General features: G+C 52.9%; 2 protein-coding genes across 9 annotated transcripts in view; both read left to right on the top strand.

Annotated features, from left to right (window-relative positions):
• Positions 1 to 654: 654 nt before the first annotated feature.
• Positions 655 to 1,723, top strand: UQCC4 (ubiquinol-cytochrome c reductase complex assembly factor 4). The gene is made up of 2 exons (XM_082359849.1): positions 655 to 804; positions 881 to 1,723. The coding sequence occupies exons 1-2, from the start codon at positions 773 to 775 to the stop codon at positions 1,254 to 1,256; spliced, it is 408 nt and encodes a 135-aa protein (XP_082215975.1). The 5' UTR covers positions 655 to 772; the 3' UTR covers positions 1,257 to 1,723.
• Positions 1,724 to 4,645: 2,922 nt separating this feature from the next.
• The window catches only part of UNKL (unk like zinc finger), a 45,052-nt gene continuing 29,835 nt past the window's right edge, over positions 4,646 to 19,862 (top strand). For 5 of the 8 annotated variants that reach the window (XM_082361069.1, XM_082361070.1, XM_082361072.1 and 2 more), the window contains exons 1-4: positions 4,646 to 4,772; positions 6,057 to 6,266; positions 16,835 to 17,011; positions 17,358 to 17,491. In XM_082361069.1, coding sequence (XP_082217195.1) covers positions 4,696 to 4,772; positions 6,057 to 6,266; positions 16,835 to 17,011; positions 17,358 to 17,491 — 598 coding nt within the window. In that variant the 5' untranslated portion in view covers positions 4,646 to 4,695. Of the gene's footprint in view, positions 4,773 to 6,056; positions 6,267 to 9,678; positions 9,825 to 16,834; positions 17,012 to 17,357; positions 17,492 to 19,862 lie in introns of those variants that run through there. The other 3 variants (XM_082361074.1, XM_082361071.1, XM_082361073.1) reach the window with 3 other exon arrangements.

The raw sequence follows: 19,862 nt of genomic DNA, 5'->3' as shown, positions 1-19,862 counted from the left end.
CCTCCATCCACAAAGATGATGGCGTGCTAGGCTCTGCACTGGTGGTTCCGCTGGCCTGGAGAGACTTGTCCGAGTGCCTGCTGGCTTCCCGGTGACAGCCGTGGGCGTGCCCTGCTGCGGTGGGTGAGGGATGGCGGCCCTGCAGCTGAGCAGTGCGCAGAAATGCCTGTCCCGCAGGGTGGGTGGTGTAGACGCGGCTATTCGTGCGCAACACAGAGCAACACAACGCGCCAGGGCTGGGTGAGGGTCCGCGGCCATGGGGCGGGGGACACTAGTCGAGGGGACAAGATGACTCCGTGGCTGAAAATCCAATGAAAAGAGCAAAGCGGCGTCGCGAGGCCGCGGGGAGGAGGCGTTCAGGGGCTGCTCCTGCCCGGCGGGAGGGGTGTGGAGTGTGGGCCTAGGGCGCCGATCTCAGGCGAGCCCGGCCGACGGTGAGACCTGCGCTGAGGCGAGCTCGTCGGAGGACGACGCCCGCATCCCGTCCCCGCCGACCGGCCTCAAGCCCGGCGCGGAAGCCTAGGAACCTGCCCGCTAGTTCCTCTTCGGGCCGGCAGCGAACTACATTTCCCGGCATGCCCGCGCTGCCGGCCGGGGGCGGGCCTGCGACGGAAGAGGCCGCCGGAGGACGTGAGTCATTTCCGTTGCGCGAGTGGGTCCACGTTCTGTAGTCGTGAGCGGAGGCCAGGAACAGCGCGCGGCTTCCGGCTTCGTGCGACGGAAGTGACGCGACGCTGGGCGCGGCGGCGCCGAGTGCAGAGCCGGGGTCGCGATGAATTGCGTGCTATGTGCGCCGGCTGCTGGGTGAGCTCCGCGCGGTCTCGGCGGGACCTAGGGTGAGAGCGGCGGGAGGGCGCGCTCACTGTTCTCTCTCTTCCAGGGCCCTCCGGGTGCTGAGGCTCGTGCGCTGGCCTTTCCGAAGCCTGCATCCTCCGCCCGGTGGCCGGGCTCGTGCCCAGCCCGCGACCGAGGGTGAGGAAGAGGATGACCCTAACCGCCCCCTTCAGTTTTCCTCCAGCAAAGCCATCCCGTTCCGCTGGACAGTGAAGCACTCCCTGGGAAGGGAGCAGCAGCGGCCCTGGTGGAGGGTGCTGCCCTTCAGCCTGTGCCTCATGGTTCTGGTCATCTGGTGCTTCTTTAGGCAGGAGACCAGCGCGGACCGGTGGTTGAGACGGATGTTGGAAGAAGAGGTACCGGAGCCCACCGATCGTTCTGAAGAGCCTGGAACTCCGGTGGCCCATGGGGCGAGAACTTAATGGGGTGCCAGCAGCGAGGGGACAGATCTCAGTCTTTAGGCTTTGACGTCGCGTTTGACCGTTTCTGTCCTGGTTACGCTGAAGTCCAGACTGAAGGACTTGGATGGCGCGCCTGGCAAAGCTGACTCGTTGAAGGCAAAGCAGAATGTCAGCAAATCGGAACCGGCTCTTTGCCTGATACTTGTTGCCATCGAATACGTCCAAAAGACTTTTCAGGTCCATAGAAAGGGTTTTGGTTGCAGCGTGTGCTGTTGGATTTGTGATGTCTTTGTACAACATTATCACGTTTCCAAAGGGATGCTGGTGACACTTGTAATCCAGTGTGATCCACTTTGCAGGTCATTTGCTTTCTGAGACAGAATAACTAGCAGAAGAGTTAAACGTTTTGTTTTACAATGTACCGTGATGTGTATAAATTGATGTTAGTTTAACAGACTAACAATAAATATTAATTTGGTAATGTGGAATTAAGCCAATTTTTTTTTTTTTTTGCATTTCATTTAAAAAAGGGAGCCTTCTAGTCTTTTCAGTTCCTTTGTTTGTTTGTTTGTTTTTTCCAAAATAGGAACTGAGGAAAGAAACCTAAATGTAAATTGTGGAACACTTTCTCACCTCTCTTCCAGTTTTTAATTTTAGCAAGGCAACAACTTTCTGAGTGGAATAACATTGATAAATATTTTTATGGACAACTTAGAGGCAATATTTTGGGTATGTAAATGATATGTTTTCAAGTACTGCTTAGTAGGAAACTTTCTTAATTCTGGATTAAATACAAGATGCATAAAAGGGAAGATTTTATTTACTTAAGGTTCTAGTGGAACGTTTTATCTTGGCGTATCTTTGGTGCCAAAGTTAACTGGAAATTTCTCTCACTAGGATGGTTGAAGACCACTGACTGTATGGCAGTGTACTGGCTTCTCACAAGGCCTTGGCCAAGGTCTGGCCCGCCTTGGTAAATTATGCTTGTCAGGGAAGTGGTGCTAAGACAAGTATATTCATTTTTTTTAAAGATGAAGAGACCAAGATTCAGAAGGATTGACCTAATCATGGCTCAGGCTACATCGTTAGTTCCACTGGGAGCAAAGAACTAAGATGTCCTTTCTCTGACCTGGTGTGGTTGTGACCTACTTGGTTGTGAACCATTTTATTTGAGCAACAGTCATTCAAACCTGAACTCTGACTTTACTCTCACTAGCTCCTGCAGGAAAAAAAGTCAGAACTAACGAGAAGAAATTTTGTTTTAATTAAAAATAACTTTCACATGACCAAAGCAATATGATTTATCTGGAAAAATTAAACAGTATAATAAGCAAAAGGTAGAGAATCAGAAACAGTAATAATCTCACCACTAGAGGTAACTGCTGTGAGTACTGTTGGGCAGAAGATGGAGAAAACTGTATTTTAAAAAATCCAAGGAAAAGAGGTTACCTAAGTCGATGGCCTCATATCTTCCGAGCTGCTGAGGGTATTTTAACGTCTGGGTACTACCCCAGCCTTTTAAGGACATTCTTCAAAAGCATGAAAAATGACAATCTTTACAGCCTGTCACAGTTCTCTTTGCTCTCTTCAAGGAGGTGCCTCTTGGGTAGGCATCTTTTCTCCCACCTCTACAGCAAAGATCCCCAAATTTCTTTATCTTGAGCCCTTTTTTAAACTTACTTTTTTAAGCTCGAGGTGGCTCTCTATACTTCTCTACTGGACTTTACAGGTTCCTCAAGCTCCTTAGGTCCAAAACAGAGTTCAGCTCTCCCCAAACCTGTTTCTTTGCTCTGTATCCCTCCCAGCTCGGGACTTTGGAAATATCCTGAACTTCTGTCTCATTCCCTGCATCCTGGCAGTCTTCAAGATCTGTTTAGTCCTCCTCCAAAGAATTCATGGGCCTTGTTTAATTCTTCTGCTTGATTTTCTTCAAAAATATCATGTTGATTTTTTGCCATTTTAATTTCCAGGTTTAAATGTAATGTTTGTAGAGGTAGTAATTCCTTTAGACAATGTGAACATATAAAGAAGGTAGTCATTCATCCCACCAGCAAGTGATGGCTTATTTTACTGTATTACTTGTGTTTAAAAAAAACCCCAAAACTTACATGCTTGGGAACAAATGTATGGAACTGCAGTATCTTGCTTTGTTTTGTCACTTAAGTAGGAGCATTTTTCTTGTCATTAACAATTCTCAGGAAGCATTGTCATTCTCTGTGAGGTGCTCTTTAAGTTTTTGCCAAATAACTTTGATAATTATCTTTGTACATCTTTGTCTGAATCTCATTCTTTTCTAGGTTGGAGTTTCTAGAAATGGAACAGATTATTTTCCGTAAAGGTCAGTACCCCAGTACCCATTCGTCCTCCCAGCCACACTTCCTTTAAGGGCTTTTCTTGCTGCAGGTCACCAGCATTGTGGGTTGCTGTTCAGAACAACAAAAAGTCTGTCTGCTCCATGGGCTCTTCCTTGTTTTAATTTGCATTAAAACAAATTACTAGCGAGGATGAAAATTTTAAATAACTTCTCAGGAATTCCCTGGCGGTCCAGTGGTTAGGACTCTGAGATCTCAAACCGCGAGGCCCGGCCAAAAAAAAAGTTTCATGCTATATACTTACAAAACAATGTACTTTGGGCCTGGGTTCTCCCTCCCGAAATGCACACCCTGCTTCCTCCTCCAGGGCCAGATGAGCTGGGGCCCTGAGTGGTAGGGCTTACCGGGGGTGGCCCACCCTCTGTGCATCCCCGCCCACCCTGTTGGTGAAGAGGGCGTGTGTGTGTCTGTCTGTCACATATTACTCAATTCATCCATTTAAAGTATACAATTGATTTTTTAGTGTATTCGCAGGGGCAACCATTACCACGATGTAATTTTAGGGCATGTGTGTAAAAGAAACCCGCTACCCATGAGCAGTCAGGCCTCCTTCCCCCCTCTCTCCCCCACACCAAGCCCTAAGCAACTGGAGCCACTCTTTGCGGTCTCAGCACCCAACCCGGGGGTCATAGAACGAATGAAGGCGAGTGTGAGCAGCCTGGGCGCGCTGTCTCTACTTGGGACCTGTCGGGTCCGTCTCGGAGCCTGGAGCTGCTCAGGGCGCTGTCAGGGCGTTCAGAGCGCGTGGGGCAGCCGTGGTGGGTTGAAGGCGGCAGCCGGAACGGGACCAAGCAAGTGCAAGATGGGCTGTGAACGTGGACGCCGGGGGGGGCACGGTGGGTGGAGGTGTCCGGCCGAGGCGGCGGGCTCGGGGCATGGCGTGGTCTGCGGTGCGCGCGGGTCCCCGCTGGGCGCCTGGTGCTGGGAAGTTCACTGGGCCTCCGGTACTGCGCCGGGCGCCGGATGGGGGCGTGGCGGGGGCGTGGCCGTCCCGGCGGGGGGCGCGGGTGGGCTCCGCGAGGGGGGAGATCCGGAGGGGCGGGGGCGGGCCCGCGCGGCGCATGCGCGCTGCATTGTTTTGACTGAAAATGCCGTCGGTTTCGAAAGCGGCGGCGGCGGCGTTGAGCGGGTCCCCCCCGCAGACCGAGAAGCCGACCCACTACAGGTCAGTGCCCGGGCCGGCCGCGGCGGGGGCTGGGGCGGGGCAGGGGGCGGCCCCGCGCGCCCCCGGCCCGCGCCCCCGCGCCCCTGGGCCTGGGAGCTGCCTCCGGGTGCGGCCTGGGGCCCCGCGCCGCCCCTCTCCCCGTTCTCCCCGCCCCCTGCCTCTCCCTTGCAGCCCCCTGGCCAGCCGGCCCCCCAGCCTCCGCGCCGCGCGTGGACTCTGGGCTGGTGGACCACCATCCTACTCAGCTACCGCCGCCTGAGCTCAGGAGGCGGCGCCCAGGGTCTGGGGTGGCACCTGGGCTTGGGGGCTGGAGGACGAGGTCGGGGGTCCACGCGCCTGGGTTGGGGATCGGGGAACAGCGCCTGGGGTCGTGGGTCGGGGGCCGCCGAGAATGCGCCTGTAGTCGGGGATTGGGGACCGCGCCTGGGCTCGGGCGGAGGGCGGCCATCTGGACTCCGGCTGCCTCCTCCTGGGGTCAGGGATGGTACCGGGGCTTGGGGACCCGGGCGCTCCTGGAGTCGCGGTATAGCACCTCAAATTGGGGGTCGTGTCTGTGTTTTGCATGAGGAGGCTGTGCATGGGGTCTGAGGGATCGCGCCTGAGGTCCGGGAACTCGCCCGGGCTCCGGGTGGGGGAGGCCGTCAGGGATCGTCTGGAGTCGGAGTGGGTGTCACGCCTGAGATCGGAGATGGGGGGGGGCTGCGCCTGGGGCCAGGAGTCCGCGTCTGGATTCTGCGGGGTCGCGTCTGGGGTCGGGGACCGTGTCAGGGATTGGCAAACCATTCCTGGGACCCGAGGAACGCGACTGGGCTTGCGGGGGCGGGGTGGGGGGAGGGTGTCTGAACTCGGAGAGGTTGCATCTGAGGTTGGGGATCACACCTGGGGTCTGGGATGGATAGCGGCGCCTGGGGTCGGGGGTCGCACCTGGGGTCGGGGATGGGGGGTTTCGCCTGGGTTAGGGGATTGTGCCTGCGATTGGAGATGGGGGGCTGCGCCTGGGGTCCGGGGTCGCACCTGGAATCTGGGACCGTGCCTGGGATAGAAGATGGGGGTTTGCACCTGGAGTCGAAGGTCGCATCTGGGGTCGGGGTTGTGGGATCGTGCCCGGGGTCTGAGAAACGCGCCTGGGCCGGGGGAGGCGGGAAGGGGGTCGGCAGAGTGGGAGATCGCGCCTGGGGTCGGGGCCCTCGGGCGCACGGGATCTGACCCCTGCCCACGAGTCCTCGGGCCGCCCGCCGGCGGCGGTGGCAACGGAAGCGACCCCAACGCTGTTTGTCTTTTTAGGTATCTAAAGGAGTTTAGGACAGAGCAGTGCTCCCTGTTTGTGCAGCACAAGTGCACCCAGCACAGGCCATTTACCTGTTTCCATTGGCATTTCCTAAATCAGCGTCGGCGCAGACCGCTCCGCAGGCGCGACGGCACTTTTAACTACAGCCCGGACGTGTACTGCTCCAAGTACGACGAGGCCAGCGGCTTGTGCCCCGACGGCGACGAGTGAGTGTGCGCGGCCGCGCGGGGCAGCGTGGCCCCCACACCTGGGTGGGTGGCGGACCAGGGCTTTCCAGCACCTGGAACCTGCAGGGCCCAGACTTCACTCTGAAGTTTTCCCTTGACCGCTGGTCTTGGTGGGGACATTTCCCTATTTCTCGGCCAGTGCGGGAAGAACCGCATCTGGCTGGGGGATATCCCTGTACGGGACAAACCAATTTTGCTGCACTTCCCAGTTTTGATTGCCACCCAGTTCTGTAAATTCCCTGCATTAGAACCAACCCTTATGAGGTAAACCTTTTGAGTTTAGGACCATTTTGTAGTTGTCAGTTGCTTTTTGGTCAGAGAGCTTGTTAGAAGGTTTGCTCACATTGTGCAAATGTTTCTGGAATGGTTCCTTTCTTGCTGTTTATATGTTTATTTTTTAAAAAATTGATAGGAAAGTTATTTGTGTAGCACTTTTAAAGTTTAGGAAATCAAGGTTTTGTTTTGGTTGCCTTTTTTTTTTTCACAAGTTTCCTAATGGTGTTATGAACAGATGTCTTCATTTTGAAATATGTAGAATAGGAAAACACGGAAAGTACAAGTCAGATTGTACATTCATATAACTGGCAGAGATTGGTAGAGGGAGGTCTTGCTTTTTTCCTGTGGGCCGTTTGAGGAGGAGAAGAGCCTATCCATTCCCACCTGGAGGTGAGGTGGTGGCGCTGTGCCCCAGGGCCTCTTGGAAAGAGCAGCTTGTTCAGCTTCTGTTGGATCCTGGTCTGATCTGGGGGAGGCGCTGTAGGCTTCATCCCCTGACCCTCTGAAGGGAGGTGGTTCTCCAGGTATGGTCCCTTTTAAAGACAACTTTCACGCTGCTGCACAGGGAGACCCATGTGAATCTGTTCTTCGTTTTCAAAAATGCTTAGGTCAGGGAGTAAACTTTTGACCTATGGTGATCATCTTAAAAGCTTTATATATTTCCTGAAAGGTTTTTAATTGAACACCAGATAGTTAAATAGGGTTGTTGTTAAGGCAGCCTGGAGCCTGTGGAAATAATGTAGCCAGCTCCACTTTGGTTAAGATGGTATTATACTTCTGTGAAGTTTTAAAAGTGCATTATTTAATTGCATCTTGAGCTACTGTTTCCTGCAAATGGGTCTGCAGAAGAGAGATATTTTTGTCTAGCTAAGGCCTGGCCTCCGGTCCCTCATTTCCGTGGCCATGTCAGTCACCTCTCTGGACCTTAAGTCCTGAGTTGCCCCCAGGGGCCACTGCTGAGACCCTGGTGCAGGGATCCAGTCACCTAGCATGTCTGACCCCATTCCAGAGTCCAGGATGGGGGACTATTTGGACTATTTGGCAGTATTCACTGGTGAAGCTTTTTTTTTTTTTTTTTTGGCTGCACCGCATGGCATGTGGGATCTTAGTTCTCCCATGAGGGATCGAACCTGCACCCACTGCAGTAGAAGCATAGATTCTTAACCACTGGGCTGCCAGGGAAGTCCCCTCACTGGTGATGCTTTTAATGCATGAAAAGAAAGCATATATATTTTTTTAATTAATTAATTAATTTTATTTTTGGCTGCGTTCGGTCTTCGTTGCTGCGTGAGGGCTTTCTTTAGTTGCAGAGAGCGGGGGCTACTCTTTGTTGTGGTGCGTGGGCTTCTCATTTTGGTGGCTTCTCTTGTTGTGGAGCATGGGCTCTAGATGCGCGGGCTTCAGTAGTTGTGGCATGCAGTCTCAGTAGTTGTGGCTCGTGGGCTCTAGAGCGCAGGCTCAGTAGTTGTGGTGCACGGGCTTAGTTGCTCCCCAGCATATGGGATCTTCCCAGACCAGGGCTCGAACCCGTGTCCTTTGCATTGGCAGGCATATTCTTAACCACTGTGCCAGAAAGAAAGCATATTTTAACAGCTGTTTTGGGTTCTGGAGTCTGAATGTCCTGGTATGGATTTGGCCCCATTGCTGGACATCCAGGGTGGGGTCCAGTTCCTATGGAATGAAGAGTGCTGCAGTGGACACCTACCTGTGGATGGTCATTTTAAGCTAGACTCAAATATTAAATATTACAATTATTTATTGCAAAAACATTAACATGGGGAATTCCCTGGCGGTCCAGTGGTTAGGACTCCTGGCTTTCACTGCCGAGGGCCCAGGTTCAATCCCTGGTGGGGGAAATAAGATCCCACAAGCCACATGGTGCAGCCAAAAAAAAAAAAAAAAAAAAAATTAACATATAGCCCAAATAGCATGCAGGTTAGCAGGTTATCATTGAGAAGAAGAATGGGACTAAGATGGTTGTTTCATACTGTTTTGGGTGCATCCTGTGTACATGTACACACAGTATGAAAGTACACGTGTCTTATTAAAGATTTTGTTTGTGACTTTTAGTGAGCACATGAGATGACTTGCTTCAGCCCCATAGGAAGTGTTTGACAGGCCAGACATCTCCCCTGAGAATCTCTCCTTAGTAATTACCACTCATTCCATGGGAGATAGACTTTCCCAGAGTTTGTCCTGTTGAATTACATATTCTAGCTCATTCAGGGTTGCCATGGAATCTGTAAATAGATACTACTTTTCAGAGCGGGGTAAGGGCTTTCCTTTTATTTCAGTTCATTGGTTCTTGAAATGCCTATTTTGGGCATATGTACTAGCAACCTGTTATTGTAAATCATGAATATGTATCAGAGACCAAAGACCCTTCAGCCAATATCAGGTGACATAAGCATCCAAGTTCTTGGAGCTTGATGGGGGCGCTGTGGGGCTGAGCCGTGGGCGGGAGGGTGGGATCCCCAAGAGGCAACCCCTGATGTCAACTCCTGTCCTAGGCAGGTGGTCATTCTCCCCCCTTGCTGTCACCTCTCCTCCTGGGGCCCCCTCCCCTTCTGTCACCCCCTTTCATTTGCGGGCACTCTCCTCCCCCGCTGTCACACCCCCGCTGTCACCCCTTTTCATTGGCGGGTAGTCCGTCAGCCTTCCCCTCTCGCTGTCACCCTCCTTCCAGTGACCCCTCCCCATCTGTCACCTCCACCCCCTGTGAGTACTCCAGCTGTCATCTCTGGGTAGCCCCCTCATCTCCTCCTCCCCATGGGCACCCCCTCTGTCACCCCTTTTCCTCCGTGGGCAGTCACCCTCCCCCTCTCTCTGTCACCCCTCCTTCCGTGGCCCCTCCCCGTCCGCCACATCCCCCCACCCCCCCCACTCCCGCTGTCACCCTCCGCCGGCGGGCACCCTATGGCCGGGAAGGCCCCTCAGTGCTAGCGCCCCAGGTCCTCCCTTTCGCGGCGCCCTTTGTTCTGGCGGGCACGCCCCTTCCCCGGCGCGGGCCTCGATTGGCCGACAAGGTCACGTGAGCCCCGCCCCGCCCCCGTGGGAACTGGCCTCCCCGCGGCGCGGCTGGACCGCCTGGGTCTGCAGCTCGCTGCGCGCCCTCTGTAGTCGGCCAAGAGCGAGTCGGCCGAGCGGGCGCTGCCTCCGAGCTTGAGGGCGGGCCCACCCCACAGGGCCCACCCCACAGGGCCCACCCCACAGGGCCCACCCCACAGCGTCGCTGTTCCCACCCGTGCGGATCCGTCGCAGGTATTTCTCAGGCTGGGATTTTGAAGAAAGCGACGCTCGCTTGCCGGAGCGAAGCTTGGCCGGAGGTTTGTCGCGGTCCAGCCACATCCTGAAAGCTGCTCTGAGAGAGGCAGTGGGTGTGGACAGCCCCAGCCCCGCAGCTAGTCCTGTTCGCTGCGCAGGACCGTAGACCGTCAGGGCGGGTCTTCCCACCTGGAACCTAGGTGTGCTTCCCCTCCCAGGAGACCATGTGTCCGTTTTGTGCTTGTAAATGCATGTCAGGTGCGTTTACAGAGGTAGGTTCTGACGCATAAAAAGCAAAGGCCCTTCCAGGGGTCTGAGGGGCCCCTCCAGGGGAACATTTTCATTGGCAGACAATACAAGCAGTCCCCAACTATACGGAGTACAAAGTGACCATCCTCTTTCCTGATAACCCTCTTTCTGCCACAAGCAGGCAGTCCCTGGAGGCGGCCCTCCAGACCCCACATTTTATAGGTTTTCTTGGTTTTAATAAGAAGTGAGCCTGCCCCATTACTGTGCTATAACTTTCCAGATTGGCTCTAGAGATCTGCCTTGTTGTTGGTAGGGCTCCCTACCATGTTTTCACCTGGCAGGCCCGGCACGTCTCCCCACAGCTCCCTCCCTCCTCACTGCACGTTGCCTGGGACCTCCCACCCGTGAATCTGGGCACTGCGGGAGCTTGCTGATGTACAGAAACTTTTCTACATGCCCAAGTCTTGGTGTGCCTGCTGTGTCATACTTGTCCTTAGTCTGACTTGTCTGTTGAGAGATGCTCCTGCAATGTTTAATTTTAAAAAGTCAGGTGTCCTAGGACCTAAGGCTTAGGTGAAAGTCCGTTCACTTCAGGATGGTTATAAACTGTTGCTGTTTAAACTGACCATATAAGTGAACTCTGCTTGGGCATTTGGGGTGAGGTGAAAGCCAAGGGCAGGCCACGTTAGAACATAATATTTAGGAGTCACGGAGCTACTTAACAGTCTAGAGGAAGACACAGGCTTTACAAATCAGCCAACCTACGGAAAGGAATTACAATTAGGTGACTGAGTTGGACCTGTCAGAGACCAGTAGGTAGAAGAAGCAGAAGAACGTGAGAGTGATTGTAGCATTTCAGGCCCCCCTGCTTTGATTGAAGGGCCGGGGATGAGGAGGTGACTGGGAGGGAGCGCCTGGCACAGGGAGCTCTGGTGCTCCTTGGAGGCGAGTGGGGAGACGGCCTCGGCAGAGACAGGTTTCTCGGAGAGGGTGGCAGCTTTTTGGGCATAGAGGAGGGAGGTGGACTTGTTGCCGAGCTGATGGTCCATGTTAGGGATTAATGAGGGGTCGCTGGCCTGGCTCGAGAGTCCAGGGCAGCCCTTGGAAGCCAGAGGCTGGGGGTGCTGGGCTGAATGGATGGGTGTGTGGTCCACATGGGGTTAACTGGCAACCCCCCCACCCCTAGTGTCAGAGAAGACGGGGACACTCAAGCTTCTCCCCACAAGCCCCACCTTTTCGCCATCCCCAGTTGTCTGTGGCACACAGGTCTTCCTTTTCCCATTTTTCTGCTGCCACTCATTTTCCATATCTGCTGCTCGATTCTGGTCCAGTTCACACCTCAGTTATTTCTGTGCTGTATTCTGGTCCCCACCTATGCCTGAACTCCCTGAGGACTAGGAGAGAATCATGTTGTACTTGAGTGTCCGTCTCAGCCCAGTGGTTCTCCCAGTGCGGCCCCCAGATCAGCAGCAGCAGCATCACCTGGGAACTTGCCAGCAGTTTCTACCCAAGGTTCCTGCCGAGATCAGATGGTCTGGGGTTAGCAGACCATCCAGGTGGTTGTGATGCGCTCCAGCCTGGCTTGCTGACCAACGTTGATGTATAGTGGAACTGAGTTTGTGGGTCTACCTTTGTTTTGGGTGAGTTGCGGGAAGGAAGGGGATGATTTCTGGCTCTCCTGGAGACACAGGCAGCAGCCTCGAGCCCCTGCCGTGTTCCTCTTTACCCCTCCCTCCTAGTTTCAGTGGTTCCAGAGCATCATGGCAGACCTGTGTCTGGCATGTACTGGTGCATCACACCATCCATGGAGCCTTGTTTTAATTACACTGATTGGGTCACTAATTGTCATGGATGGTTTTGAGAACCACGGGTGCCACCCTGAATTTGACGGGCTGTGGAACCGAATCACATTACAGGTGCTGCAGGGCTGTCAGTGGCCCCCGGGATGGATGAGTGAACTCCTGTGGCGAGGAAGCATCTGCACGCGGTATTGGGCTGACCCCTGGGGTTCCCCCCAGCCTCTTCCCCGAGTCTACATTCTGCCATTGTGTTTTCTCTAAGGTTTTCCCTTTTGCCTCTTAGATGTTCTTAGGTGAAGCCATTTTCTTTTCATTAAATGTCCTCCAATATTTTAATCTTAGCTTATGCTTTGAAGTCATGTAATAATCAGAGGTGACATGCCCCTAATGAAATAATAGTGCCTGTTCGGTGCTCAGTGCTGGCGAGAGGGGGAACCTTGGCCGGGCTCTGGTTGCCACAATGATGGTACTGGCAAGGAAACGAAATGATGCTTAGAGCTGACCTGAGGGACCATTAGGGAACATGGGGAAATGGGGGAGGTGTCGCCCACCACATTCACTCCCCGGAGCTGTGGGGGTGCATGCAGCCTTTGCCACACCCTGCAGTTAGCGCATCGGCGATGCCTGTGGTCCGTGTGGTCCTGCTTCAGCACGGCTATGCGGACTGGGTTCCGTAGATAAACCAACAGGCAGTGCCTTGGCTCTGATGTGCTGGTCCCCCTCTCCCCAGACTCTGGAATTCTCTTGCTTTAACTTATAGTAGATTGTGAGTGTTTCTGAAGATTGGAACTGTTTTTGCAAAATGGCCATTTTCCTATTAAAGTCATTTTATTTTATTTTTTATTGTAGTAAAACATACATAACATTAAATTTATCATCTTAGCTTTTTTAAGTGTACAGTTTAGTGGAGTTAAGTCTATTTGCAGTGTTGTGCAGCCATCACCACCATCCACCTCCAGAACTTTTCCATCTTCAAACTGAAACTCTGTCCCCATGAAACAATAGCTCCTCCTTCCATAATTTTTGATACAAGCAGACGTATCTGTATTCTTGTTCCCCTCCCCCACCTTCCGATGTAAACCATAGGGTGCTACACTCCCTTTTCTTTTAAAATAAATTTATTTATTTATTTATTTAATTTTATTTTTGGCTGTGTTAGGTCTTTGTTGCTGTGCGCAGGCTTTCTCTAGTTGCGGCGAGCAAAGACTACTCTTTGTTGTGGTGCGCGGGCTTCTTATTGCAGTGGCTTCTCTTGTTGCGGAGCACAGGCTCTAGGCGCATGGGCTTCAGTAGTTGTGGCTCGTGGGCTCTAGAGCGCAGGCTCAGTAGTTGTGGCGCACGGGCTTAGTTGTTCCACAGCATGTGGGATCTTCCCGGACCAGGGCTCAAACCCATGTCCCTTGCATTGGCAGGCGGATTCTTAACCACTGTGACACCAGGGAAGTCCTGCACTCTGTCTTCTTAGTGCTTTTCCCTCACGGTACCACCTGGCGCCCCCTCCAAAGCCGTCCACACAGACTGCCCATTCCTCCAAGCCGCGCTGAGCTCCCTTGAAGTTTATCCCACAACTCGGTTGTCTCCCGCCTTTAGTGATTACGAACAAAACATCTTTTTATCTCTGTGTGCCAGTCTGTCTTTGGGGATTGCTGGGACGGAGGGTAATGGCACCTGTCCTCTTGGTGCCTGTCACTTGGCGTTCTTGCCAGCAGCAGTGTTGCTTTACCATAGCCCTGCTCCTGGGGTTTTGCCCGGGAACATGTGGGCCTCCAGGTGCATTTCTCTCATCAGAAGCAAGATGAGTGCCTCTCAGTGGTGGAGACCCTTTGCATTTTCTCTTTTGTAAGTTCCTTGTTTATTTCTCTAGCCCATTGTTCTGTGAGTTCCTGGCCTCTCTATTTCTACACGTTCTTTGTTAGTGATATTAGTCTATATATTAATGTGAAAAGTGGGAGGGGTTCCTTGTTCTAGAGCAGGTTCCTTGGTGTGGCAGAGACTGCTCCATGACAGCCTCACCTCTCTGGGGACCCAGAGACTGAGTTACACACCAGTGCTTGTGAGGAGATGCACAGGAGCTCTTGGAGGAGCTTAAAACGTAAGATGTAACTCTGTAGTGAGGGATTTTAATCAAGGCTGCATCAAAACCTAATATAGTAAAAATCCTAAGTAGATATTTGACCATTTCACTCATACGTCCTGAAAATGTTCCTTGGAACTTATCTTTGAGAACACGAAGGAGACAGCTCCTATTTGGGCACAGAGAGCACTGTCTGCACAGGCAGTGTTTCCTTTTTCTTGTCTGTATGTAATACAGTCATAATTCTTTAAGTTTTTTTCTTTTCTCTTTTCACAAGGTGGGGACCAGCTTGTCTCGTAAACTGCTTTCCCCATCTTCCGCTTTTCCTTTTTCTCACGGATCTTTGGTGATTGGCAACAACAGCTGGGATTGCCCCAGAAGTGTTTGTGCAGGGTTAATTGGAGGAATTGCCTCATTTTCAGTTCCCGCCACTCACAAGAGAGTGTGGTCATCCCCCCCACCTCGTGCCCATGTGAGGGACCCGAGGGGCTGGCTGTGTTTTGTCCTCTTGAACTGGGTGCTGTCACTCAGGTGTCGGCTTGTGAAATGCCACAGGCCATCCAGGTATGACCTGTGACACGCTTCCCTATAAGTGTGGTGTTGAAATTTCAACACATAGAGACCATCTCTCTCTCTCTCTTCTCTGTCTCCAATGGGCTTTGTTTAAAGTTGTGATAACATCCATAAAGTTTGCCATTTTAACCGTCTTTTAAATTAATTAATTAATTTATTTATTTTTGGCTGCGTTGCGTCTTCGTTGCTGCGTGCGGGCTTTCACTAGTTCTGGCGAGTGGGGGCTTCTCACTGCGGTGACTTCTCTTGTTGCGGAGCATGGGCTCTAGGCATGTAGGCTTCAGTAGTTGTGGCACATGGGCTCAGTGGTTGTGGCTCACGGGCTCTAGAGCGCAGGCTCAGTAGTTGTGGTGCACTTAACCATTTTTAAATGTGCGATTCAGTGGCATTAATTACATTCACAGTGTTGTACAACCATGACCGCCATCTATTTCCAGATTCTTCCTCCCAGACAGAAATTCTGTCCCATTACACAGTCACTCCCCCTCTGCCTCCCCCAGCCCCTGGCACCCACCCTCTACTTTCCTTTTTTTTTGTTTTGTTTTCTTTATTCTATTTATTATAGTCACATATTTAATACATATTTATTGACAATAAAAATGAGAAAATGCTTAGTATAATTTTTTTCAAACAACTTCTTTGAAACAGTAATATATTATTCTCTGTTTCATCAGCATGCTATAAGAAGATTTAGGTAGTACATGATATAGATTTTTTTTCTCTTTTTTTCTTCCTTTTTTTTTTTAACATCTTTATTAGAGTATAATTGCTTTACAATGGTGTGTCAGTTTCTGCTTTATAACAAAGTGAATCACTTATACATATACATATGTCCCCATAGCTCTTCCCTCTTGCATCTCCCTCCCTCCCACCCTCCCTATCCTACCCCCACCCTCTACTTTCTGTTGCTATGAATTTGACTGCTTTAGGGACCTCATGGGAATGGACCCACACAGTATTTGTCCTTTTGTGTCTGGCTTCTTTCACTTAACAGAATGTTTTCAAGGTTCATCCCTGTTGTAGCCTGTATCAGTGCTCATTCCACTGTCTGGATGGACCATGTTTTGTTCATCCATCCATCAGTTGGTGGACACTCGGGTTATTTCCAGCTTTAAGCTCTTGTGACTCGTGCTGCTGTAATTGTGGGGGCACATGTATCTTTGAGACCCCAGCTCTTCCGGGAGTGCATCTGGATCTTCTGGGCCCACAGTATTTGCCTTTTGCTTGGTTGGCTCCGGGGGACCCGGGAACTTGCCAGGGCATGGCGTCCTCTCTGTCCCACTCTTATGGCCTGCACACCCGGGGTGTTCCATAAGGTCTGGGGTGAGCTGTCCGAACTCTGAGCCTCTGTTTCTTCATCTTACCAGACGGGGGTTTAGACTGGTTGGTCCCTAAGTCGTTTTTTCTTTTACTTTTGGTCTTGTCCATCCATCTGTGCTCTGCATGGGGAGCCCCCCACCCCCACAGGTGCTCCCAGCACCCAGGTCCACGGCCTGCCAGGCAGCGAGGTGGGAGTGGACCTTTCCCAAGCCCCACACAGTGCTCCCCATCCATCTCTGGGAGTGATGGCCTTGTTTTTAGATCTGGGGACTTGCAGCTATGGCTCTGCCTCGGCCTTGGGCCACTCCGGGGCTGCTCAGAGTCCTTTGTGTATCCCCTCCCATTCTTCTGTGTCTCTGGCTCTTGTCTGGAGGGACTGACTTTAAGGCGGGCTCAGTTCCCTGCCCCATGTCTGCTGGAACCGTCCATGCCACCTCTGCCACTGCCACCTCCCTGCAGCGGGAGCCCTCACCCTAACCCTAACCCTTGCTGCTCAGGGAGCCGCGTGTGGCTCTCCCTGGGAGTGCGTGGCTCCGGGCCTTTGTGTGGCCTGTGGGATGCTGCCCCATCCGTGCCTCCCCCCAGCTGCTTCTCCCCAGCCTGTCTCCCCCAGCGTCCTCCTCCAGCCCTTCCAGGCTCCTCCACCTCCCTTGAGGGGTCCCTGAAAGCACCTGGACGGGGGACGGGAGAGGCCGCCAGCCCCTTACTTGATGGGGGAGCTTTGTTTTCCACTTTATTCAAAAGATTATGAAGGGTGATTTTCGGGTAACTTGGGTGTTGTATTTTTCTCCCATGTGTAATTGAGGGATTTGTGGGGGTCTGAGTGCCGTGGGGGAGGGTCTGGAGCAGGGACGGGTGCTCTGTCCAGTGCTGTTCATCCTCCGACTAGAGCAGGTGTTTGGGAAAAGGAGACAAGAACCAGCTGCCGGGAGCAGGTTGACACCGTGGTGGCCCCAGGGCCCAGACGGTGCGTGTCGTCTTCTGCTTCCCAGATGTCCGTACCTGCACCGGACGACCGGGGACACGGAGCGCAAGTATCACCTGCGCTACTACAAGACGGGCACGTGCATCCATGAGACGGATGCCCGGGGCCACTGCGTGAAGAACGGACTGCACTGTGCCTTCGCGCACGGCCCCCTGGACCTGCGGCCGCCCGTGTGTGACATCAGGTGAGTGGCCGTCCTGCCGGGAGCCGCTCTCCTCCCTGTGTTTCAGGCATTGCTTGCCTCAAGCAGCTCTTTCTGGGCCTTGATTTTACTCCTAACGAGAAAGCGACCCTTCTTCTCCCTCCTGACCCGGACCTGGGGGAGCTTGTGGCGTCTCGCACGCTCAGCTCTGAGGCTCTTGGGATTTGGGCCAAGACTGTCATCCCGGGACGGGGGCCCCAAGGCCGTGGGCTGCACGTCCTGAACCCTCACTAGGCGGCTTCGTAAGATGACAGAAGCCGGTGGCTGTCTCACCGTCAGAGGCTTCGGACAGGCTGCAGCACCGTGACCACATGCCGTTTGGTTGCAGGGAGCTGCAGGCCCAGGAAGCCCTGCAGAACGGCCAGCTCAGTGCTGGGGATGGCGTCCCTGACCTGCAACCTGGGGTCTTGGCCAGCCAGGCCCTGATGGAGAAGATCCTGGGCGAGGACCCCCGGTGGCAAGGTAACCCCGCAGCCGCTGCTGGGGCGGGGGGCTCGTCCCTGTCTGTAAAGTGCCCGCACGGTGGACCTCGTCGCCCCCTTTACAGGTCAGGAGGGGAGACCGAGGCTCCATTCGAGCACATCACCCTCAGCCCCTCCAGCAGCCTGTCTGGTCCCCAGGCTGCTCTGGGGGAGGGGCCTGCACGGCTGGCGCAGCTCCTGCCAGGTGTCTGGTCCCAGAGCCAGCCTGGTCCCCAGCAGCCTCCACAGATGATGGCTATGGGCAGTGAGGTTTGTTTAATTGTAAAATACCCATAATGTAAATTTGCCATTTTAACCATCAGAAAGTCACAGGTCCGTGGCATTTGGTGCACCACAGTGTTGTGCAACCATCAACTCTGTCTGGTTCCAGAACATTTCCATCACCTCGGACAGAAACCCGTGCCCATCAGTGGTCTCCCCTCCCCAGCCCTGGCATCCACTAGCCTGGCTATGTCTCCGTGGAGCTGCCTGTTTGGATGTTTCCCGAGGGTGGTGTGGTTTTAAGAGAACCCCCCTCGGTAATGCCGTGTCTCCTTGGACCGGCTTTGCTCTCACGCGCGTAAATGCTTCAAGGCCACGCTTACTTAAGCGGTGAATTCCCTACAAGGGTCTTTCCCCCGCCCGCTGAATCCTATGCCACCCTGGGCCCAGGGACGAATTAACAAAAGTGGCTGCACAGGCCTTCCTGATGCCCGGGCCTCAGGCCTGGCCCAGCAGGAGCGCTGAGGAGCCTGGCCTTCCATCGCGCCTGCGGTGTGGGGGGCCTGGACCCACAGCATATATGGGGGTCCCAGTGTCGCCATGTCCCTCTGGGGAGAGGCTTGCACAGAGGGAGGGCTGCGCCCACAGCTCCCTGCCTCGGGGCTTGTCCTTCTCGTGTCGCAGCCCCTCGGTCTCCCTGGTCCTGGACCACAGGCTCCACCTGTGAGCTCTGGCTGGTGGTGCAGGTGGGGGTACAGGTCCTCTCTTGTCACTGTCAGGCGGGCTGAGCTTGAAGAAGGAAAGTGGGAGGAGGCGCTGGGTCGGGTCTGGCCGGATAACTAACCCTCAGCACCCGTGGTTTGGATTTTTAGTTAGTAGATTTTATTTTTTAGGGAAGTTTTCGGTTAACAGAAAAATTGCACATCGTGAACGTCTTGTGTTGATGAGGTAACATTTGTTACAATTGACAACCAATGTTGATACATGATTATTAACTAACGGCACAGTTTACCCCTGCATTGTGCATTCTCTGGGTTTGGGCAAATGTATAAAGACACGGATCCTCCATTATGATGTCATGCAGGTAGTGTCACTGCTCTAAGATCCTCTGTGCTCCACTGCTGGTGACCACTGATCTTTCGCCCCATTGTTTTGTCATACAGTTGGGATCACACAGTGTGTAGCCTTTGCACTTAGTGCTGTGCATTCAGGGTTCCCTGTGTCTCTTTGGGGCTTGGTAGCGCCTTTCTTCTTTTTTTCTTCTCATATTATGTTAGCACCTTTCTTCTTATTGCTGAATAATTCTCCACGTCTGGGTGGACCGTTCATCCGTCACCCCCTAAAGGGCGTTCCGGAGCCCCTGTGACTCATGGGCACTGCCACGCCTCTCACTTCTTTGTGGTTCATGCCACTCAGCGCAGGACCTTGTGTCTGTTGGAGGTCCTCTGTCAATGCTTGTGAACAAGTGTCTTACAATTTTTATTTTCTTAAAATCGTCTTTTCTGTTTAAACTCCTTTTGTCCTCTCTGTGCCCTGCTGTGTGGTTCACTTCCCTTGTCATTTTGTCAGTTATTTGGAACTGAGTTTGGTGTGGGGGGGGGTGGTGCCATTAAATGTGGGTGTGGAAGTGTGTCCTGGGCGTGGCGCTGCGGCTGCCGGGGTTGGCTGGGCAACACACCCTCCCTCCGCCACTGTCTTCCCCTCCATGCCTTGAGGGTCAGCCCTGCTGGGCAAGTGTAATTAAAAACAATGGCGTTTGTAAAAAAAAAAAAAAAAAAATGGGGAGGGTCAATTATTACCCAACCCAAGAATGGGTATGATTTTCAAGAATCTCCGTTCATCCGTTACTGCTTTTAAATGACCCCTGGTGGTTTTTTTGTTTATTTTTGCTTTGAGATAAAATTCAGGTAACATGAAATTAACTACTTAAAACATAGACTTTATTTTTTTAGAGCAGTTTTAGGTTCCACATTGTGGAAAGTTCAGGGAGGCCTCACATATCTGGTACCTCCATACACACGGCAGCCCCCTTGCAGTGGGATGTTTGTCACAGCTGAGAGCCTGCATTGACATGTCAGCATCGCCCAGCACCCATCATTTACCTTGGGGTTAAAATGAGCCATTTTATTTATTTTTATTTATTTATTTTT

This window comes from Balaenoptera borealis (genome assembly GCF_965194805.1).
Source record: "Balaenoptera borealis genome assembly, chromosome: 16".
Lineage (NCBI taxonomy): Eukaryota > Metazoa > Chordata > Mammalia > Artiodactyla > Balaenopteridae > Balaenoptera > Balaenoptera borealis.
The sequence above is the reverse complement of the archived record's forward strand: the minus strand, read 5'-3'. Positions and strand labels throughout refer to the sequence as shown.